General features: G+C 37.2%; 2 protein-coding genes across 2 annotated transcripts in view; both read right to left on the bottom strand.

Moving 5' to 3' along the window:
- LOC112150414 (ceruloplasmin) overlaps window positions 1-10,540 on the bottom strand; it is a 12,058-nt gene extending 1,518 nt beyond the window's left edge. Inside the window, exons 1-19 of the mRNA XM_024278735.1 lie at window positions 10,287-10,540; window positions 9,411-9,655; window positions 9,110-9,322; window positions 8,585-8,758; window positions 8,410-8,501; window positions 8,101-8,263; window positions 7,878-8,016; window positions 7,639-7,775; window positions 6,702-6,842; window positions 6,024-6,238; window positions 5,421-5,571; window positions 5,099-5,311; window positions 3,072-3,273; window positions 1,044-1,183; window positions 772-900; window positions 585-691; window positions 457-509; window positions 283-354; window positions 2-92 (exon numbers count right to left, since the gene is read on the bottom strand). Coding sequence (XP_024134503.1) covers window positions 2-92; window positions 283-354; window positions 457-509; window positions 585-691; window positions 772-900; window positions 1,044-1,183; window positions 3,072-3,273; window positions 5,099-5,311; window positions 5,421-5,571; window positions 6,024-6,238; window positions 6,702-6,842; window positions 7,639-7,775; window positions 7,878-8,016; window positions 8,101-8,263; window positions 8,410-8,501; window positions 8,585-8,758; window positions 9,110-9,322; window positions 9,411-9,655; window positions 10,287-10,447 — 2,838 coding nt within the window. The 5' untranslated portion in view covers window positions 10,448-10,540. The remainder of the gene's footprint in view (window position 1; window positions 93-282; window positions 355-456; window positions 510-584; window positions 692-771; window positions 901-1,043; window positions 1,184-3,071; window positions 3,274-5,098; window positions 5,312-5,420; window positions 5,572-6,023; window positions 6,239-6,701; window positions 6,843-7,638; window positions 7,776-7,877; window positions 8,017-8,100; window positions 8,264-8,409; window positions 8,502-8,584; window positions 8,759-9,109; window positions 9,323-9,410; window positions 9,656-10,286) is intronic.
- Window positions 10,541-13,553: 3,013 nt separating this feature from the next.
- Window positions 13,554-23,406, bottom strand: cp (ceruloplasmin). Its single transcript, XM_024278734.2, has 24 exons — window positions 23,246-23,406; window positions 22,010-22,254; window positions 21,717-21,929; window positions 20,875-21,048; window positions 20,708-20,799; window positions 20,468-20,630; window positions 20,251-20,389; window positions 20,039-20,178; window positions 19,316-19,456; window positions 19,189-19,233; window positions 18,880-19,094; window positions 18,214-18,364; window positions 17,570-17,782; window positions 17,205-17,412; window positions 16,841-16,980; window positions 16,618-16,746; window positions 15,146-15,252; window positions 15,005-15,060; window positions 14,810-14,881; window positions 14,539-14,630; window positions 14,239-14,375; window positions 14,079-14,135; window positions 13,662-13,767; window positions 13,554-13,579 (listed from the first exon to the last, which is right to left on the bottom strand). The coding sequence occupies exons 1-24, from the start codon at window positions 23,404-23,406 to the stop codon at window positions 13,554-13,556; spliced, it is 3,222 nt and encodes a 1,073-aa protein (XP_024134502.1).
- Between the last annotated feature and the right edge of the window lie 157 nt (window positions 23,407-23,563).

The following is a 23,563-nucleotide window of genomic DNA, read 5'->3' on the forward strand; positions in this document are numbered from 1 at the left end:
CATGCATCTTGTTGCTCTCTATAAAGTTTTCATCACTTTTTAAGTCTGGTTGGGGGTTACTGATGTACTCTTTGATGTTATCATCCAGGTACCTATGAGCAAAAAAAAACTGCTGTAGAATAAGGGGAAAAAAAGCTCTCTCACACAAGTGTTTAATAATAACTGTTGACGTTAGCACCATAACAACTTTTATTCTTAAGTGTAATACAAAGAAGAAATTATTATTATTTTTTTAAATTGGATTTCCATGTAAAAAGATTTTACTACCAGCTTTCCACTTACCAGCTGTCGTTTTCATCAAAGATAAAGAACAGTGTTGCAAACTCTTTCACATTTCCCTTCAGTCGAAAAATCCTGAAATAAAACGTTTTGAAACATGGCAAGCACATTACTCGACACTCTTTCAAAAGAAGCTGCTACATGTTTCCCAATGCATGTAGATGTTAAAACACTCACTTATTCCAGCCACGGCAGATAACCAGGGGACCAATCAGCCCACTGTTGAGGTCCTAAGAGACAGAGAAGACGATTGGTTACAGGGTTTAAGAGCTCTTGAGTGTTTCTTCCTGAGAGGATCACTATACCTTCGTGACGTCTACAGTGGAGAAGTACGCTGACGCAATGCATGGCTCCTGTTCAGGGGTCGGTCCTGTATTTTTGGTAATGTACCAGGTGTACGTGTGAATTTCCCCTGTGATGGAGGTTTAGGACAAGCTTTAAACTTTCACCTAAATTTGTCTTAATCAAATTGTCCTCATTTTGGGCATGTACCTGGTTTTGTTTCGTAGACGTGGGGGGAAGCCGTCTTGACTCCATGTGCATGGATAGAATACGTTCTGGATGCCATATTCTTAAAAACTATTTTGACTTGTTCACCAACAAAAGCATGAATAATTGGACCTAAATGGAAGAGAAATGTTTCACTATAAACAATCACAATAAGTTTATTTTGGGTTTTTTTGGTTTTTTTTTTTTTACGTATATGTGGTAGATTTTATTGTTGTGATCAAAAGAAAACTAAACTCTAAATTCTCACAGCTTACCCATGACGCCAAGATGGTTCATATCAGGTCCTCGCCTCACCTCGGTTGTAAACGTGCAATCTGTAAACTCCCTGTAAACAACCTTTTTGTAACGGGAACCTATAAATCCTGTTCCTCGATCCACAAAGATTATGGCAGGACTGTAAAAAGGAAAGTTGATTAACGTCAAGCTTTTTAAAAAGTTATTCCTCAATTAAACCTTCTTTGGATGCAAACCATACTGTAGACAAATATTTCTCTATTATAAAAACGTAAATGTCAACTGAAGGTAATATAGTAGTTAAAAGGATTGTGATTTAAAAGATAAATACAATTATTTATATGTAAACATAAAACAATAAACATAAATTACAAGTTTAATCTAAGTGTAAATTTAAATGTAGAACTATATCTTTAAAAAAAAGCACTTTACATATTAAATCTAATTGAATTTTAAACAAACTGTATATGCAAAAGTCAGTCTAGATGTTATTTTCTTTTTTGTTTTTATATTACATAAATGTCAAACAGTTTCATGCAAGTAAAGATATAAATGAAATCCATAGACTGTAAAAACAATGGACAGATCGAGCACTGAGGTCCCCCATTGGAAATACATTACTTCCTCTCCTCGTGAAAGTAGGCCGCTGCTTTCACCGTCAATTCCTGAAATGGATACCGCCATTTGCAAGCAATCTTCAGCGATTGGTCTGAGTCATAGCTGAGTCATCGAATCTACAGGAAGTACTGTCGCCAATCAGGAGTGAGTTTATTGCAACCGTCCACCTCTTTCCACGCCTTTGCCATGGGACCGTGGATGTAAACGCTGGCTCGAGACGACCGTGAAGCTGGCTTCCGATTTTTCCGAACAGGACCTGTTTTTAGGTGGTCTGAGTTCGAAAAATACAGTGGAACGCTCTCGCTGTGAATCGGAAGCCAACTTCATCGTCGTCGGCTCGAGAGAATTGTACAAGTCATTGCTGAAGCCGAGGGAGAACCATTCCAACATTTGATTCTGTCAGCGGTCCTTTGGGATTTACTTACATTTATTCCTTTTTGTCGAGATAAAAGGAGCATTTGGGTGACGCCTGCCCCTCGCGCGAGCCGCAGAGTTACTTCACGTGCGGCCAGGTTTACAGTCTGATCAGATGCACGTGAGAAGCGCGTTCAGCAGTATTTAAAATAAATAACCATCCTAACAAGAGAACAGCTGGATCTTTTTTCTGTTTGAAAATACGAGTGAAAAGTGAAAAATGAACATTAAACAAACAAAAAAGTCCAAATCACATAACCTCAGAGTGAAATCTATTTCTACAGAGTAAATCCTCATCTAAAAATGTGGAGAGCATGCTCCTCTTGTTGTTTTAAACTGCTGCATCGGTACATTCCATTGAGGAAAACAACAGTAGGACAATGATTGGTACATTGTTGAATTGTAAAGTAGGTGTTAAAGGTCTTCACGGACTCATTGATGAAGTCTGCTCCCATTGGCTACCCGTCATGTGTCACTCAAACACCCCAGACGATCGACGTCAGACCCACAAACGCTTATTGAGTCATCTGATTGGTCAATTTATAACTCTAATAACTTGTGATAATGGAAAAAAATCTTTAAAAAAAAATTAGGATTAGAAAAAAGAAGTTAATCAGAAAGCAGCAGAGGAAGAATGATTATTCTGACATATAAAATGACTGAGAAATAACTGTCTATTTCTCAATGTAAGTCAATGGGACTTTGGCCTTTTTGCAACCCAGTGGTACTTCCTATATGGAACACGGAAGTAGGGGGGCTTGCTCTGTCCAATTATTTTATATACAGTCTATGATGAAATCTGAGTAATGTTTATGTAGATCAGATTAAAGTCTGGTAAAGTTAAAATCTATTGATATTATTAATTTTATTATTTTTTTATTTTAATTTATGTAATTGCTTGCATTTGCTTTCTTGGAAATTTAATGTTAGGCCCTGATTAAACACTGAAATATTTCCCTAAGAAGCATTTGAAAAAAAACTCAGCAGTATTAGATGTCTCGATTTAAAGGTCATACTTATTTACACCGTTGTACAGTTCTGCTTCAAAGGCTCGGCTTGGAGAGTAGTCCCATTCAATTTCTACAGCAGCGATGAAGTATGTTCTTGTGTGGGTTATCCAATTGCGGCGCTGATACAGGTTACTCCAGTCCACAATGTAGTTGGCTCGCATCCCATAGCGATAGTGGTCCAGAGTGGCCGATGCCACTTCAAACTGGCCTGAGACACACAACAGCAAATGTAAGCTAACAAAGTCAGTAATTAAGTGGCTGAGTTTCACTTTGATAATTAACAAAAGGAATTACTGCATTAACTGGATTATAATGCAACTGTACAGGTTGAAACATTAAACAAGCCTGGAAGAAAATAGTGTCTCTTTGTAAATGAAATGTGCAAATAAATATCTGCGTCCTCAAAACAAAATCTCACATGCAAAGTTGATGAGGTTTTTTCATTAAAGCTTTTTTATTTGTGTTAACTTTCATTCATCTTCTTAGCCGCTTGTCCCTTTAGGGGTCATGGGGGTGCCAGAGCCTAACCCGGCTACTGATGGGCGAAGGCGGGGTACACCTTTGACAGGTCGTCAGTCTGTCACAGGGACTCAATCACACACTTATTCACGCTCACTCTCATACCTAGGGGCAATTTAGAGTAACCAGTTAACCTATGAGACATGTTTTTGGATGGTAGGAGGAAGCCAGAGTCCCCAGAGAAAACCCACACATGCACGTGGAGAACATGCAAACTCCACACAGGACCACAGTTGGTGTTTCTGTTTTAGATCCCCCAGCCGGGATTCGATCCAGAGCCTTCTTGCTGCGATGCAGGAGCGCTAACCACTAATTTGTGCTAATTTAATTTCTATGGAGCACCTAAAGTGACCTCGAAATAAATATTAAATCCAAGACAGACTTTGCGAAAAACTTTTTTTTTTAACAATTTACTTGTAAAGTAAAACAATGGCTTGTGTCCAATCAAGCCTGTAAACATTAGATCCATTAGATTGGTGTTTGTGACCCTGTTTGTTGCTTTTTTATTTATTCTCAGGGACCTGGTCTAGCTGTTAGCTAGATGGCCTGTGGACATTGCATCAGTTGCATTTGAAATTGTAATAGTGTTTTTTGTTTTTGTCCTGTCCCTTTTTGAATAATAATAATTTTTAAATAGTTTTCAAATACTTTGGAACACGAGAGGGAAGAGGTTTCTAATAGGAAGTACCCGCTGGTTGCAAGAAGGTCAAAATCCCATAGACTTCCAATGAGAAATAAAGTTATTTCTTTGTAATTTTAGTTGTCAGAATAACCATTTTTGTTCTGATACCTTCTTCTTACCAAGTTCTTTATAATCCTTTTTTTTAAGATATTTTTTTTCTTTATTGCAAGTTACTAACTACATAGACTGGTTACTAACTGCTGTGCATGATAAATCAGATTTTTTTTTTTAACTTTCGATGCCCTTAAATATCAGTTTGTATATGTATGCATTTTTTTTTCTTTTCTTTATTTATTTATCCTATTTTCTGGTTAACATTAATTCAATGTAGCCAATTGTAAAATACTTAAGTCCATTTTTTTAGTCTATAAAGTGGGGATTATTTGAGGCTTTTTTGTGCTTCTTTTTATATTTATTTCCACAAACAAACTCAGCTGGGACCTGTGTTAATAACTTTTTTAAATGTTTCTTCTGCCAGATCTGTCTCATCTTTCTTTTTTTATCTTTATTTGTAATTTATCTTTGTTTTTGTTGTCTTTTGAGTTGTATTCAGTTTTTGTTTTAATGATGTAATTTTTTTTCTTCTACTCAAATTGTTACTTTGGTTCTCCAGCTAATGAACTGTTACTTTTTTATATTCAAAATCTTTTACACTAGATTTTTTTTTTCTATCAGCCTTAAAATAGTCTTGGTGGTATAGTGGATTATGATTATACTGTAAAATAAGCTGAAGTAATGTATCTGCCTGACAACAGGTAGGTCCAGCATGACCCAAACCTTCAGATTCTGTTCTGTGTAATGATAACTGTAAGATAAAGAAGTAGATCCATACCCATGCTGTCTGGCTCCATAGTGACGGTGTGTGAGATGTGAGGGAAAACGCTGATGCTGTCTCGTCTGTTCTGCCGGTAGATGAAACGGTTCCCCTGGAAATAAAAGCTGATGATGTCCGTCTCTGTTCCCAGTGCCGACAGGTGCCATGAGACTTTGTCCCCTTTGCACATCCTCAGGCCTGGTAAGTTGTTATACACATACCCGTTGATAGCTAGAAGAATTAAATAGAAAGTGAGTTTATGTTCAAAATTACTAAAATAACTGGACAAAAAAAGATTATTTGGAGAAGATTTTTTTGATGAGTGAGATTCTGCACACACCATGCATCTTATTGCTCATTATAAAGCCTGTATCTTGCTTATCAACCGTCTGGGGAGACGTGGTGAAAGTCTGAATGTTCTCATCAAGATACCAGCTGAGGTTCTCATCAAACACCGTGGCCATGAGGTGAAACTCTTTGTTGTAGTTTTTCTGTGTGACAGAGGAGACAGAACACGAAGCAATACAACGATATATCTTTGTTCATTTTTTTGAGAAGTGAAAAAAAAGATCAAAAAAGAATTACACATTTAATATAAAACTTTTATAATTCTTTTTGTCTTTATCTAATGAAATACACTGTAGTTCACAAGAGGAGTGTTGTTCTGATAATGTTTTGTTGCCATCTTGTGTACATCTGTATTCAGTACATCTTTTGTTTCAATTGTTCAACAACATTTTGTAAGACAAATTCTCAGGTCACAGATTGCATGAGCATTAAACTTGTACAAATTTCTGATTGTTATGTTTGGATGGCAGCCTTAAAAATAGCAAGCAAAAAGGCAATAAAGAGTCACAGACCTAATATCAGTGGATAGAAATTGCAATACTAAAATAATCATAGCAATAAGCAGCTTTTTGTTACTTTGTGATTGACTTTTTACCTGCATCCCTTCTTCTAGAGATCCAGGTCGACAGATAAGAAGAGGTCCCACCAGACCGGAGCTGGTGTCTTTGACTTGGTCAACAGCAGAGTAGTACAGGTACGTCAGACAGTCGGGTTCCCCCTCCTCAGGTCCTGCCCCGTTTGGCACGGTCCACTCATAGGCGTACACTGCCCCCGGCCTGACAAAAGAAGCTGGCAGTGGAGTTTCATGTCCTGAAATCAAAGATTTACTCAAACTCAATTTCATTACTGCAGATACCAATTACGTTAAGTTGAGTCACTGCTGGGCGATATGACGATACATATCGATAGAAACGTGTATATCGTGCCATTTTTCTTCTATCATTTTTATTTGTCTATTTTAAATGCTGAAATTTTGTGCAAAAATGTGTTTTCCTACTAAGAAAATTGAAACTGTTTTGCATTTAAAAATTTTTTTCTCATGTGTAACTATTCAGTTACATGTTACTTGAAAAGACATTTGTTTGTGCCTCCCTCTATAAAGTTGGAACGTTAGCTCGCTGACTTGCGTAAATATGAAACTCGTTCTGTTTTTTCTCCTTAACCTTCAACAATTGGTTTCCTGTATGCAATCACAAGAGGAAAAAAAACAGAAGAAAGGAAGTTGCTTTTAGAGCAACACTGTAGTCCTCGTTGTCCTTGAGGAATCACAAACCTTGATATCTGTCACTGTAGAGCGTTCCCTCCTGATCTATTGTGTACTGCACTCCATGGGCCTGAACGGAGTACGGCCGGCTGGCTTCGTTTTTGAACACGACCCTGATGAGGTCTCCCTCCTCAGCTCGCAGAACAGGACCTGATGAGGTCCAAGATAAATAAATAGAGACAGGATCATGAAAATCTTTGAAAATGAGAGACATGAATCCCATGAGAAGAAAAAATAAAATGTTTTTGTACAATTAGGACAAATAAATGACTTGTTCAAATTACTAGTTCAAGACTAGGTTAGTGAATTTGTGCAGTTTCAAATTTAGTAACTTTGAAAAGCTTTTTCATCCTGTAACTAGATAATCATTTTCTGATTAAAATAATTTTATTTTTTTCAAAAAATATTATTTTTCAGATTCAAAGGCCACAGAAACAAACAGTTCAAAAAAGTGACAAAAATCAGAATCTAATCAGAGATAGACCTAATTCTCTTTTTGGAAGTGTGCAGCCAAAAATGAAATGATAAAACCTATCCCTTCACAATAGAGATGTGAAACGTAACCATTACAAACTGTACAATTAGGTCAATCGAGATGTTTAAAAAAATAGGTTCAGGGAAAAAAAACCTAAATCCTGTTTTCTCTTTCATTTGTTAAAATAGCATCAGAGGTGTATCATAATTCAGTCATTCTGCAAATTGATAAAAGCCGACTAAGTCTAAATTGAAAGTGAATACAATGTTTGAGCTCATTGTAATATTTTTTTGATCAACTATTACACAAAAGTAAAGTGCAAGTAGGAAAAAGCCAAGCTTGACGAGGTGGTGAAAGAGAGAAGAGGAACGAGGAAAGTAAAATTACAGATCAGTTCTGACAAACTAATGAAACGATTGTTGAAGCAGGTGAGAAGGAATGTGTGTAGCACTTTTGCTAAATTAGTATTACCCAGAATTCCTAGGTGGTCCTGTGTGTCGTGATGGATCTTCTTTCTAAAGCTGCTGTCAGTGTATCCCACATAGCGAACCTTCTTGTAGCTGCTTCCTATGCGGTTTGGACCGTTGCTCACAAATATCTGCGCCTCACTGAGCACACAGAAATCACAGTCACAGAGTATCTCTTCAGAAAAGTAAACGTTATTTCTAACAGAAGTGTGAATTTCTCAGTGAATGTCCGGAATAACAAACCTTTCCTCTGGTATATTGGGAGCATAGTTCCAGACCTGCTCCTGAGCTGCGATGAAGTACTCTCTCAGTTTGCTGACTGAGCTCTTCTTATGAGCGTTAGGATGACAAATGAAGATCCTAAAGAAAGCCTGCATTCCAGCTGGTGCAGAAGAAGAAGCAAAAAGGAGTTTACGCATTGTTTGATATTTGTCATTAACTGAGCAGTCTCTTAACACACTCTCACCCAAGAAATGGTCATTAACATTGCAGGCCAGCAGCCAGAGTCCAGGGTTTTGTGCAACCATTGCAGCTGTGATGCTGGAGGCCGGGAACAGACTGAGCGTATCGGTGTGGTGGTTCAGAGCAGTCAGGATCTGACCGTGGAAATGAACTGAATGCATGTCCACCTGTAGGTGACAATATATCAGTTTCATGATGCAAAACCTAAATTTTTTTAAATGTTTTTGCATATGTGAAATAAACTTCAGTAAGAACTTTTTTTTTTAATTTATTAACAAAAAACACTGTTAGTTTCGTAAAAATAAGAAGTTACCTCATTCCCGAAGCCAATAGTGTACCAGTTTACTTTGTTGCCTTGGCAAATATTTAGTCCAGGTAGGTTACCATACATAAAACCATTGATAGCTGTAAAAAATAAAACACTGTTGGTCAACTAATGCATTTGTGTGCTGTGCAACAGTTTTAACATTTTTTTCCTCCCAACTCACCGTGCATCTTATTGCTCTCTATAAAACCCTCATCGTTTTTCAGGTTCTCAATAGGATCTGAGACAAATGTTTCAATGTTGGCGTCGATGTACCAGCTCAAATTTTCATCTGACACCATGAACATCACGGTGAAGGCTTGGTTTGCATATTTGTCACCACATGTGCCCAGAGTTCCTGGAGAGGGCAGAAAATAACACCCTTTATTACAAATTTAAAAGCCTGATAGTAACTAAAAGTACTTTAAAAATCAGTCTGTGGCTTTAGTAACATCCATTAAATCTTTTGAGACAGATTTAATTAAAGTAGAGCATTGTTACTGACATTGATTCATATTTTTTGAGAAATTTATGATAAATACATAGGTTTTTATGTTAAAAAGTGCACTATTAAGCTTTTTTTATGAAAAAAATCCAGTTAAAAAATAATTAATAACTTGCCAGCCTGAAATGAGAATAAAGTTAATTGTTAATCTTTAGAGTAAGGTTTAAAGTGGATATTTGGTAGATGATAGAGTTGAAAATATACCTTTTTTACAGATAAGAAGAGGTCCAAGTAATCCACTGCTGATGTCTTTTGCTGTGTTGAGATGAGAGTGATAAAACCGGGTCACACAGTTACTGTCATCACTCGTTGGACCGTGGTTATCCGTAAGGACCCACTCATAAGTAAACACTTTTCCCGGAGGTATAGCATCATCCTCCTTTAGCATCGGGCCGGTTCCATCTGGATACAAGGCTCCTGCAGGAGTCCAAACAAAACAAACGTATATTTCTATCCTCCTTAAAAAAACCTGTCCTGACATTGACATGTTGTGTCCAAGTCTCACCCTCTTTGCCTTTGGTGTAAGTCAGTCCATGCGGGTGGACAGTGTAAGGTCGGGATGCTAAATTTTTTAGATGGATTACAACTTTGTCTCCACTCTCAGCCATCAACATTGGGCCCATGTAACCAAGCCAAATGGGCTTAGGTATTTCTTGTCCGTAGGTGGCGTCAGTGTACTGCTTGTAGACAGCTTTCTTGTAGACTGCTCCAATTCGCTGGGGACCTCTTTTCAAAAAGATTGAGGCTTCTCTGTAAGGAAATCCCAGCAGACAGAAACTAAATAGTATTTTTCTGTGTTTTCATAACCACTGCTGTCCATTTTCAGAACTCACTGGATCCCTTTCAGGGTCACTGTAAATCTTGATTAGGTTGCCAGTCTATTGCAGGGCAACAAACTCACATGCACACCTCTTACTAACACCAATTATTAACCTATAAAGCAACATTTTTGACTGTGGGAAGAAGCCGGAGTTCCCGGAGAAAACCCACTGACACCCGGAGAAAACACGCTAACTCCACACAGAAACATCCCAGCCGGGATTTGAACCACAGCCTTCTCGCTGTGAGGCTTCTTTTTTGCCTTGGTCAGGTTGTTGAAAGAGTTTAGGAGCTGTAGGAAAACATTACCATGCAATATCCAAGAACTTTAAAACTAAATTGGTAAAAAAAAAAAAAAAGTTTGTGTGTTTGGGGAAAGCACTGAGAAAGTAGGACAAAGTTTCTTAACTCAAAGTTCCCTAAATGTTAGAATTTGTTCTTTAAATTTTTAAAAACAGAAGAGATTGCCTAGAAGTAAAGAAAAAGCTATGCTTAAATGCAATGTTTCAAAGTCTTCTACTTTTTTTCAGAAAATGTTTTAAATGACAAAGTATGTACTTACTCATCCTCATCAATCGGCCGGTTCTGAATTAGGTTCATCCCGCTGGGTGCATAGTTCCACTCCACCTCTTCTATCTGGATAAAATACTCTCTTGTTATCCCAGAAACACATAGAGTAGAGGAAATAAACAATAGCACAGTTCTCACACAGAAGCTGTGCATTTTAAACAGTCAGGACTGTTGCTTCTAAAGTCTTAAGAAAAGTGATGCTAAACAGCATAGATTTGTTTCTCCTTTTAATTCTGCTGAAAATGAAGAGTATGGTAACAATGCAGCCTCAACCTGAGTGTCTTTATATACCCAGTTAACGGCTTCACAAAGGAGTCAAATGTGCCTCTGACAGCAAATGTAGGCACCAAATCTACAGTTTTCTGATAAGCGTGCTGAACTGGCATGATAGCAGAACATTATTTTCTAGCAGTTGCAAATTTTTGGTATTTTTAGCTGAACTGTCTGACAAGGTTGTCAGAAGAACGATTACCTTCACTGTTAACAGTGATTAGCAAAATTCTTGTTTGAAAATGCAAGAAAAATATTTTGCGTAAATTCACTTCAGTTCTAAAAAAAACTTCATAAATTCACAGAGAAACTCTAATTTAAAGGCATAGTTGTATACTTTGTTTTAAGTGATTTGTAGCCATTTTATTAGATCATTGAAAACCTTTGTTTTTCTTTATTCTCATTAATATTCATTATTTGTTCTTTGGAGATTTTTATTGACATCAGTGATGTTTGACCTGTAAAAGTTGCAAATGATGGGTGAAACTTTTTATTTAGCTTGTGCATAAATTCAATAATAAAACAAGGTGACCTGTCTGTGGCTTGGAGGAACCACTCAAGCTGTAGCAGGTATACATGGGTAAATTAGAAGGTATTGTTTTCTTCAGTTAAACTACTAAATTTAACCATTTTTTTGTCAAGAATTAGAGTAATCAACAACAAATTTTCCAAATAAGACATGAACCTTAGACCTTGAAATAAATGTGCTTTGTGTTCAAAATTTAGACACAAAGGCAAAAAAAAAAAAAAGCGCAAATCTTTGAAGTGTCATCTCTCATAAGAGTAAAATATTTCCACTGAGTAGCAAACGACACTAAAATAGAATTGCCGTTCACCATTTGGTTTATCTCATCAGGGGTCGCCACAGAGCATTATAGTAAGTGTCACTAATCATTATATTTGGTTTGGTAGAGAGTTTTATGCCGGACCCCCTTCAAGACGCAACCTTGTATTTTATCCGGGCTGGGGACCAGCACAGGGAGACCAAGACCCCCTTATAGCTACATGGGTATGCAGTGGCGTGAGGGGTTGAAGGACTATCCCTGAATGAAGAAGCTCATCGCAGCCCCTGGGATTTGGACCCTGTTATCCCATTAACCCGTCCTGCATTTAACCATCTGAGCTAAATAAGACTAAATTAATATAATAAAAATAATAATGTAAGTTTGTTACTATCACAACAATAACTCAAAGGATACGATTCTGTTTGATATCTAAAGTGATACAAATATCAGCAATAGGAAGACAGATAAAAATGTTTGCAGGCAGGTGGTGATAAACTTTTTTTTTTTTGATGTAATTTTCTTGTTGGTTTGAACACTCTTGAGCTGTTTTAGTTTGTTAATGTCTTCTTCAAAGAACAAAACATTAAAAAGTCACAGCACAGCATAAACCCAAGTAGAGGAACAAAAACGTATTGTTCTAGATACAAAAAAAGAACACAAGAGGCAAGAAAAAAAGCACAATTGTGGACTCGTCCTCTATGAGTAAAATGTTTTTCTAGTGAAAAGTCATCTAAGTCAAAGATCTGATGACTATTACCTTGATTTTACACTGTAAACCCTGACTTTAGCTGTAATCACTATTTTGAATAATCATTCGTTATATTTTTTAGTCATTACTTAAATACATTTGTTGTTTGAAACATTAAAGATGAGTTTTAAATGTTACTAAAAATATTATGTAGAGATCACTGCTGCTCTTAAGTTAACGCAAGAATGGGCGGAGCTTATATCAAATGTCTTTGAAGGAAACTGGTTTGCCATTTTTTGAATGCCGACAATAAAGAAAAACAAAGAGGATTTTCCCCCCAGAGAGCTAGCTACAGTTTTACAATTTTTACATTTACATCAGAGTTTGCATTAAGCTGAGTTTCTTGTCATAAAATTGTATATTCATTGCTTATAAAAGTTGCTTTTTAAATCCTATTTTTTTCCCCAGAGTTTGAAAGCACTGGTTATTAGCCAAAAATAATATATGTAACCATTGCTTTTTTTGTTTTTCTTGATGTTCAAAATAAAAAAATTCTTTCTGCTTTGGGATTTTAGGCAAATTTTGATGTAGTGACCAAACCATGCCCAACTATTTTCCATCATTACAGTTGCTCGGAATTCATTTCTGCTTTCACAGGACTTTTTCTTTATTCTGTTCTAAAAAGTTTTGAACAGTTTTTTAAGGCATTGAAAAAGTCGGAGCTTATAAGGACTTTGCCAGGATTTTTTTGTCTTTTGCGGTAACAGGGTCATGAGTAGCTGGTTAAGTACTGGTTGGTTAAGAGCTGACATGCAGGAAACCGGGGTTCAATTCCCAGTTGAGAAATTCTACCTTAATGAAAACACATTGTAATTGTGGTTTTTAGGTTATGACCACATATTTTATTAAGTAAACTTTACTAGCAATATTTCCTATTGACAAATGTATTAACACACTGTTAATTGTTCACTGAACTAAACTTGTCTAGTTTTGTATCTATGTAAAAACTTACAAAATTAAAGGCAATCTGTTTCGATGCTCTGTTCTAGTAAACTCATCTAATCCGGGTTAAGAGTGTAAGATCATTATCTGAAATAATCTATCCAAGCAAAACAGATTATCAGAGCAAACAAACTTTTTTGATTCTTTATAATTTGAATAAGAAGACAGCAAATCAGTTAATTAATTTCCTTTCCTGTAACACTTTATGCCAACATGGGCTGAGGTTAAACTCACAGCAACGTAAATCATCCTACAGAGCAATCCACAAACTGAGAAGGACACAAATTCTTTATTTATAGATTTAATGTACACCCAAAAATGCAAGAATTGTGAAAATTGTTAACATTTTAATGTATTTCAGGTGCTCTGAAAACATCTATGTAGATATCAAAACATTACTTATTTATTTAACATAAATTTGATTAATTCTGAGTTTAGTTTTTGCCACTTTCTTACGAGGAAAGATGAGAAAAAAGCGTTTCGTCTTCTGCTTTGATCCATTTTTGTTGACGATTCAGCCAAAAATTCCACTTCTTTGGGCTGTTAAGGAGAAAGAGGAAGGTGGTTATTCCAGTTTTTCTTCTTAATTTTAGTGTAACTTCCTCCACAACAGGACCCTGACCTTTTTCAGTGACTGTGTACATGGCTTCCATTCCAGCTTTAATGTGGTCGGTAACATGGCAGTGGACCAGCCACGTACCGGGATACTGCGGTCGCATCTTCACTGTCTGTACCATGGAAAGATGACAAACATCACTTCTTAGTTTCATCTTTTATTTATACTTGAGACGTAACCCTTCAACACCTGAGGCGTTGCTGGTGACACTTAAACACAAAATCTTTAACATACTGTAACTTTTCAACCATTAACACGATCAATGTAATTCCAGCAGAATCTGAAGGAGAAACGGTTGGTAACGCGTCACAGAACATAAACACTGGAGCTCCGGTTTTAAAGGCTTAATCTACTTTTAGCTGGTTTTAAGCAAACACGATGAACAGTTGAACCAAAATGAAGTCTTTTACACTTAGTTCTTACCTGAAAGGTGGCTGGAAACAGTTCATAGGAATCAACACGATGTTGGTTTCCTCCCAGCTGCAGAAAATATTTCATGAGTTCTCAAAAAAAATGTTTTTGGTTATTATTTTTTTCACTATGTTTACATTAAATTCTTGGAAATCAGTTTTAAAATGTTTACCTTATATTCCACGCTGTGACCGTGCCAATGAACAGTGTGTATGTCCACCTCATTGCCCATTGCCATCAGGTACCAGTACACTTTATCACCCGCCTCCATGTACAAATGCAGGTTGCCATACACATAACCGTTAATGGCTGCACATAAACAAAAGAAATCCAAGAGTATTTAGCACTTGGTATCTATTTTTTGGCACTGAATGTCAGCTTTTGGACAGAAATACTGGTAAAGAATACATTTTCAAACAGAAACTAAGCTCTGGGTCTCTGTTTCAAAGAATTAATGAAGTTTTCATCTTACCGTGCATCTTATTGCTTTCAATAAAGTCTTCATTGTCTTTTATGTTTGGTCGAGGGTTTCTGATGAATCTTCTAATGTTTTCATCAAGATACCTATTAATAATACAACAGTTACTGGGTTGGTTTTTGCTAAACTGTTTAGTTTGTATAAACATTGCAGCCAAATTCAGTGAATAAAGGTTTCGTGAATGACAATGCATGATATGAAAACAATATAATGAAACCTCATGAAGTATAGACAAGAGGTCTTATATTGGAGTACTTTTACCTACCAGCTTTCATTTTCATCAAAAACTAAGAAAAGCATTGCTATCTCCTCCACTGGCTTCTTTAGTCCGAGGGTCCTGGAAAGAATATGGTTAAAAGTTTGGTGGAAAAAAATATTTTCCAAACCTGCAAGTTGATCATCTTGAGACGGAAAAATCCAAACACAACAATGAACTTTGAACAAGCTTGTTACCCCTCACCTGCCCCAGCTTCGGCGGCAGATCACCAGTGGACCAATCAGCCCGCTGTACAGGTCCTGTCAAACAGGAAGAGGGTTGTGGTTTGTGAGGAGATGTATGATTGTATTGCTTCATCCCTAAAAAAAAAAATATTCATTGTACCTTTGCTACATCTACGGTGGAGTAGTACGCTGACACTGAACACTCTTCCTGCTCCTCGGTTGGCCCTGTGTTCTTGTTGATGTACCAGGTATATGTGTGAGTTTCACCTGTGGCATAAAGACTTTTATGATGACTCTAAACGGACAGAGAATATAGTGCAGCCACACAAAGATGACTTCTTTGAGCACTTCATGCTTTAATTTGTGCCTTATTATGTCTTAAGTCTATAAAGTCCCACTCCAATCATCTTTTGATGTATTAAAAAAGCATTCCCAGTGGTTTTCTAATTATGATTATGCCACTTTCAGCCAAAAAAAAACAGTTGTTTTGTAGTACATAGTTTTTGCTGGAGTTTATCAGAAATTTGTTTGAGTTGTGGACGGGGCTGTTCGCGAGGAGTAAGCCTGCTTCATTTCCCATCATCCCTTTGTTTTAAGTCCCCCATGATAATTTTTTTATTAAAAAAAAAAACATTCCCAGTAGTGTTTATGATTATGAAGTTTTTAACCAAAATGCCATAACCCAAAGGTCTTAAAGAGCAATTTTTCATTTTGATCTGAATCTTCTGTTTTCGAAATCTCCTCTGAGGGGGCGTGGCTTTTGAAGCTGAGCTGAGCAGCCCTGCCCCTGATCCCCCATGTCTGATTATGGTAGCTCTGTGTCTCGTTAGCGTAAATCTTCATCGCTGCTACATAATAATGTCAAGCAATATCGGTAATGTCCAGCCATGTCGTTTTGAGCCGAATGTCAGGAAGTGAAGAGCTTCATGGACTGAACTTACTACAAAAGACTGCAGTCAAATGAGCCGCCGTTTGCATTTCTGTGGTCAAATCGAGAAGGTCCGTGGAGTCTTGCAGAGATTTTCCTGCGTTCACAGCCCTGCTACCATAAGTATTGTATGAAACTCACACAAAAAATCCAGTGAAGGCTGATTTGACCCAGATGATACGAATGGCGGCTCATTTGACTGTAGTTAATGGGAAGATGCCGTCTCCTCTTCTCGGCACCTTAGCTAGGCACGCTAGCCGGGTCAGATGAGGGGTTTAGTGCATGTGCAGCAGAGCTTACGTGACGTAAAATGGGCTCATTAATTCAAACGGAGCCCGTCTGCGACAGTTTGATTGACAGTGATCTAAAAGGAGAAATACTGGGAAATGCAAAAACAAAATTATTTCTTATTACATTTGTTCTTTCATATGAAAAATGCCACACATACATGTTAAAAACAAAAAAAGAACATGATTTTCATAGGAGGAGGACTTTAAACTCTCTCCCACTAATTTACATTTTCATTGGAGTGGGTCTTTAACGTTTATGGGTTTGTGGCCTCTTGTCAAGCTCATTTGAAGTCCAAGCGGACATGCTGTCTACTGATGTTAATTTAACACAAAATTATAACCTTTAAAATGTTCTTTAATGTATCGTTTTGAGATAAGTCTTGTTGGCGCTCTCGTCTTAATGTCTTCATGTACCTGCTTTCGTTTCATGGACATCGGGGGACTCCGTCTTGATTCCGTGGGCGTGGATCGAGTAAGGTCTGGATGCCATGTTCTTAAAAACTATTTTAACTTTTTCTCCAACATTAGCATGAATCATCGGACCTAAGTGAGGAAGTTTTACACATATCAGAATAGAAAACAACTAAAGCAGAACTTGTAATCTGAACGATGTTTGTATTTGAATTTCCCAGTTTACCCATGATGCCGAGGTGCTCCATGTCAGGTGTTTTTTCCACTTGCTTTGTGAACTTGTCACTGGTGTACTGTCGGTATACAACCTTTTTGTAGCGGGAACCTATGAATCCTCCTTGTGGATCAATGAAAATGGGGGCAGGACTAAAACAAGAAAATCAATTTTACTAAATAAAAGTTTACATTTTTTTTACTATTAAATACCCTACTTGGATTTCAGTATTACTCAAAAAAGAAAACAATTTTGAGAACAAATACATTTTCACAGAGACTATTAAAGTGAAGCTTGATTGGATTAATTCGATTTTTTTTTCTCATGAACAGGAAAAAATAAAGACATTAGAGCTATATTTCCACAATAGTCTTACTTCATTCCGCGATCCCTGAACATCTCTGCCTCCCAGGTGCGGTTTGGAGAGTAGTCCCAGTCTATCTCCACAGCAGCGATGTAATACGTTTTTGAGTGAAACATCACCTCACCCTGACGCTGAAATAGGCCACATTTCTCCACAGTGTAGTTGGCTCGCATCCCATTACGATAATGGTCCAAAGTGGCCGACACCACTTCAAACTGACCTGAAACACACAAAGACATTGCCTTGCAGTGAGCCATTCAATTTTCACAATTTATTTGATTTTTCCAGGCTTAGTATGTCAATTTATGCTTGTATACATATTTTTTAACTGGCGCTGTGATTTTTGACCTGATAGAGCTTTAAAGGTAGATCCATACCCATGCTGTCTGGCTCCATGGTGACGGTGTGTGAGATGTGAGGGAAAACGCTGATGCTGTCTCGTCTGTTCTGCCGGTAGATGAAACGGTTCCCCTGGAAATAAAAGCTGATGATGTCCGTCTCTGATCCCAGTGCTGACAGGTGCCATGAGACTGTGTCCCCTTTGCACATCCTCAGGCCTGGTAAGTTGTTATACACATACCCGTTGATAGCTAGAAGAATTAAATAGAAAGTGAGTTTATGTTCAAAATGACCAAAATAACTGAACAAAAAAGAATATTTGGAAAAAAAAAAAGAGTTTATGTCAAATAGGGCTAAATGTTCATTAGATAAGTGCATAAAAGAGAATTTTGCTGTAATGTTAAAACACTGCAACTATTTTCATATCTGTAAAACTTTAATTCGAAAGCTTTCATGCACTCTAAACATGTCATGCATTACTATACTTATTTTCTTAATAAGCATGGCTTCTTCTGAATTCTACACTAAAAGCACAAATCACAGCAGCATCACTGATTTTTCTCATAATGTGCAGTCAAACACATGCATACGCTTTAACAGAAAACTAAGTTAAAATTGTGGCTGTTAGTGAAACGGAGTTAGTGAACTGAATTAAAGCTGAGATGTCTGAGGCTGCACACACCATGCATCTTATTGCTCTCCATGAAGCCATCATCCTCTTTTTTGACCGTCTTGGGAGACGTGGTGAAAGTCTGAATGTTCTCATCAAGATACCAGCTGAGGTTCTCATCAAACACCGTGGCCATGAGGTGAAACTCTTTGTTGTAGTGTTTCTGTGTGACACGTAAAAGATATAACAAAATAGTTTAATATTCTGAGAATTGCTATGAGCTGGTTTTTGAACTTTTTTTGTCTTGGTTTCAAAATCTGATAAGAAGGTTCAAAAGTTTGCTATGATAAGAGAAAAAAAATGCGATTACGTTTTTTTTTTTTTTAAAGGGGGTTTTCTAATTCAAACTTGATGCTAATTTGCTGAATTCCTGACATTATCCTTTGGGCCAAGGAGTGTTCAGGGTCCACTTTTCTACCATGCCTGAAAAACTTGTTTCCATGTTGTAAGAATGCACCTTAACTAACAGGTCAGAGTGACCTCTTAACTGTAATACGTTTGTTGAAAACACAAAGGTGGACAATAGGCAGATGTTAGACAAAAAATGTACAAATATTTTGCCCTTCAATAAAAAAGGCACATAAAAAAACACTAAAATAATTCCAAAATGCATTAACCCTGACTGGAAAAGGGCAAAAAACCATACAGAAAAACCATATTAAATGCATCTCCCTTAACCTGTATTCCTTTCTTCAGAGATCCCGGCCGACAGATAAGAAGAGGTCCCACCAGACCGGAGCTGGTGTCTTTAACTGGGTCAACGGCCGAGTAGTACAGGTACGTCAGACAGTCGGCTTCCCCCTCCACAGGTCCTGCACCCTGAGGTACTGTCCACTCATAGGTGTACACTATCCCAGGTCTGACCGAAGCCGCTGGTGGAGGAGTCACCACCCCTGCAGCCACACATTTACAAAGGTTTTGTTTTTTTCATTGCTAATTTCTTAGAGGGAATCTTAGTTGCTGAATGGTAAACAGATTTGAACTCACTCGGTTGTTTTTTCAGCTCTCTCAGTTTTTTTTCTGTGTACGACTCTGACGAGAACAATTCAAAGTTAATACAATATGCTTGAAAAATGACTCAAATGTTCTCTCAGTGTTTTTGAAATAAACATACCCTCAAGTTCATTGTAGTAGAGAGTCCCATCCTGTTCTATACTGTACTGCACTCCGTGGGGCTGTATGGTGTACGGCCGGCTGGCTTTGTTCTTAAAAACAACCCGGATGGTGTCTTTTTCTTCAGCGCGCAGAACTGGGCCTGGTTTTATTCAAGAGAAGAAGAAGAAGTGACACAGAAGCATGGAGAACTTGTGAAGAGTTTGATTTCAAATGGTCTTTTTTATGGTAAATTAAATTTAGCTTAACTTAATTTTCATAAAATACTCCATAGGAATTTTCTGTGTTTTCAAGAAAATGTCTAATATCAGTGGTTATGCAAAGTTTGTGGTTTTAAAGTATAAATTGGCTGTACAGCTTTATTCCTTTAAAATATAATAGTAAAAAAAAACATTGTGGTCACTTTAATTTGTATTAATTTCTTTTAGATAGTTAACATTTTTATGATTCTTTTAGCAATATTTTGTGTTTTTTTCTAGTTCTTATCTTCTTAGACCTGCATTTCACAGCTTTGCTTTAGTTAGAAGTAGTAGATCAGAGTTAGATGAAGATGCAAATTAGATGAAAAACTGAAAAACAGAGACAGTTATTCTTTGGTTGACTGAAGGAGTCAGGAGCTTAAAGAGAACAGGAAGAGATGCAGTCAACTCTGATGATTTTTGATTAAGTGGATCTTAGCTAAGAAAGCAGATAGTTTATCTGCTTAATGTCCAGTTTGGATTACCCAAAATTCCCAGATGTTGCTCCTCTGGGCTGCGTAGCATCTTCGTCATGAAGCTGTTGTCAGTGTATTCCACGTAGCGAACCTTCTTATAGCGACTTCCAATGCGGTTTTGTCCTTTGGTCACAAATTCCTGTGCCTCACTGAGTGAAAAAAGCAAATAAGTGAGGGAATAAAATGAACTTTATTCTTAATTTTTATGTAAAGTAACCCACCCGTCATTTGGGACTGTTGGAGCGTAATCCCAGACCTCTTCTTCAGCAGCGATAAAGTACTGTCTGAGCTCGCCGTAAGGCCGTGGCTTATGGACATTAGGAAAACACTTCTTGATCTCAAATAGAGCCTGCATTCCAGCTGGTGCACGATATAAAAACAAAATGTGTAACTTTTGCTTGTTTTATTTGTTGAGGAGCAACATCTAATCCCTCTCACCCATCAGATGGTCATTGACGTTGCAGGCGAGCAGCCAGTGTCCTGGATTGTCTGCCACCATTTCAGCAGTAAAACTGGAGGCCGGGAACAGACTGACTGTGTCCGTGTGGTGTTTCAGGACTGTCAGGATCTGACCGTGGAAATGAACCGAATGCATGTCCACCTGTAACGTGGTAGCAATATTTTTATTACAGCAGTTAATTAGAAATGCAACCAATACTGTGTTATTGATCATGTTACCTCATTGCCTAAACCAATCATGTGCCACTGAATCTTGTTACCTTGGCACATGCTCAGTCCTGGCAGATTGCCGTACAGAAAGCCATTTATTCCTACAAAAAATACACAAAGTTGTCGGTGCGTCTTGGAGTTGTCGAGTAATACAAAAATGTTCCTCCTCTACAAACCGTGCATCTTATTGCTCTCAATGAAATCTTCATCGTCTTTTAGGTCTCCAACGGGGTTGGTGATATGCGTCCTGATGTTTTCATCAAGATACCAGCTGAAGTTTTCATCCGCCACCATGAACAGCAGAGCGTAGGTGTAGTCTGCAGATCTGTCCCCATGTACATCCAGAGTTCCTAAACAGGGCGAGAAAATACTCTGTTATTCATTTCTTAAAGCAGGTTTGCACAAGTGCAAGAACTGTAACCATTATGTATTTTGGTCATTTCTTATTTTTTCGAGATGTATTTTCTTCATGTAAAAAACATTTTTAAAAGAATGGATACATTATTTTTGCTTTATTCCCTTTATAAATTGCAGTATTTGGTCAGAAGTCTGCCAAAAACTATTTCTAAAAAGTTTTTCAAAGTACTAAGCACTGTTTACTCATTTGTAAAAGAGACATAATGCTTTTTTTTATTCTTCCATCTTCATAACAGTCGAGCTGGAGCTGTCCTAAAGCAGTTTGAAAATGGAAAATAAGTAGTTAGATTTTTTTGTTTACCTGTTATTTTATTAGAAGGCTTTTCATAAAAAAATCAAACATACTTGCCTCCAACAAAGAGATGTGTATGTTTATAATCTTCATTTTTGATCTATTTGGCCACTGTTTCAGATTGTTACTTTCATATTTTTAGTATTTTTTCCTTTTTGTGTATAGTCTATATTGATGCTGCTTTTTCTCTGCTATATTTTACCATGAAATATTAAAATAAAGTTCTGTTTTTTTTCTTGCCTCTTGCTAAAAATGTTTACTGAACTCTGCAGAAGCAGCTTCTACGTTCCTCTGTGAACAACAGAATACCTCTTTTACAGATGAGAAGGGGTCCTATGAGTCCTGAGTTGATGTCTTTTATTGTGCAGACATGCGAGTGGTAGAACCGGGTCATGCAGTTGTTGTCATCAGCTGTTGGACTGTGGGATTCTGGGAGGGTCCACTCATAGGTCACAGTTCTACCAGGGGGCACCGAGTCGTCTTGTTTCAGTAGATGACTTGTTCCATCTGGATATAGAGCTCCTGCAGAAGTCCACACAAGTAAAGGAATATGTTTACCAGTCTCTACACTCGGCCCGGGCCCTGATGTGTTTGAGTCTCACCCTCGCTGCCTTTGCTGTAGTTCAGTCCATGTGGGTGGATGCTGTAAGGTCTGGAGGCAGAGTTTTTGAGATTGACGATCACCGTGTCTCCCTCCTCGGCCATCAGCACTGGGCCCAGGTAGCCCAGCCAGTTGGGTTTGACCACCTCTGTTCTGTAGGTGGCGTCACTGTACTGTTTGTAAACTGCCTTCTTGTAGGTGGAGCCGATTCGCTGAGGGCCCTTTTTCAAAAAGACTGCAGCATCTCTAATTTAAAAAAAAAATCACATTAGAGCATTTTCTAATTTTATTTTATAGCTTTATTATTTGTCAGTTATTTTTCTTAATATGTGGTTTGTGCTAAACTTCTCTCAAAAAATACTCAAACATATTTTTAATTTAGAGTTTAAGTTATAATATGGATCAGAGTAGAAGTCTGCTTTTGGATTTGGTGCTACAGAAAAAGATACATTGAGTTACCACTAATTGGTCATAATTAAAATTTCTGTTTGGGATTCATTTTCTTCTTTACATAAATTTAAGTCCATGTGGGTGGACATGTGTGTGTGTGTGTATATATATATATATATATATATATATATATAGTTCATACATGCATAAGGCTGCTATGAAATGAGGCTATGTTTTGGGGAAAAAAGAAAGTTATGCAAGTTTTTTTGCAGATTATAATTTAGAACGTGTATATTTTTGGAAAATATTTGTTTTCTAGGAGGCAATCACTTTCCTAATAAGTCTTTTTTTGTCTTGTATGGTTCACAAGTTATGCTTAAAATAAACCAGATAAATCTATTAAAAAGCAGTAAAAGTTCTATTTTTATGTGGCTCAGTTTGCTTGTTAGAAAAGCTAAAACTGCATTTCTACATGTTTGTAGTATTTGGTACATCACTGTAATGTATCTAAGATGGTTTTCTGTACATGAGTACATTATACTATTGTTTTTCTTTGACTCTGTTACAGTATTTAAAAAAATGCATTACCAAGATGCTTACAATACATTTTTTTCCAGTTAAACTTGAGTCTCCTGACTTAAAAACGACTTTATGATATACACTAGTATATCTGCATTTCTCCCAAAAGGACAGGAAATGGACGTTTGATGTTAGATCTTACAATATAAAAATAAAGAGGAATATATTACACTCTTTGTTCTTCAGTCAAATCCTAAATTAATTCAAACTGAAGTACTACTAAGTACATTTTCATAATTCCAGATTCCTCGCTCTGATGTGTACTTACTCATCCTCCTGGAGTGTTTTGTTTTGAATAACGTTCATCCCGCTCGGTGCGTAGTTCCAAGTTACCTCTTCTATCTTGAGAAAATACTCTCTTCTCATCCCAGAAACACATATTGCAGTGCAACAAAAGAGCAACAGAGTTCTTATGCCAAACCTGTGCATTTTCAGAAGTTTAATTCCAAATAATGAAAGGATTTATTCTAACACTGCAGCAGAAGATGAAGATAATGAGGCTGGTCACACTTTTGACAGGTGGTCATTCAGCCTCCCCAAACCTCAGACCTTCTCTGTACTTTGTCTTTATACTGACACAGTTAGC

The sequence above is a fragment of the Oryzias melastigma genome, linkage group LG4 (genome assembly GCF_002922805.2).
Source record: "Oryzias melastigma strain HK-1 linkage group LG4, ASM292280v2, whole genome shotgun sequence".
Lineage (NCBI taxonomy): Eukaryota > Metazoa > Chordata > Actinopteri > Beloniformes > Adrianichthyidae > Oryzias > Oryzias melastigma.

Coding starts and splice junctions, on each gene's coding strand:
- cp (XM_024278734.2), bottom strand. CDS start 23,406: ATGCACAGGTTTGGCATAAGAACTCTGTTGCTCTTTTGTTGCACTGCA. Junction 17,783..18,213: donor GGAGAGCAATAAGATGCATG/GTGTGTGCAGCC, acceptor TAATTCTTCTAG/CTATCAACGGGTATGTGTAT. Junction 14,136..14,238: donor GTCACAGCGTGGAATATAAG/GTAAACATTTTA, acceptor TATTTTCTGCAG/CTGGGAGGAAACCAACATCG.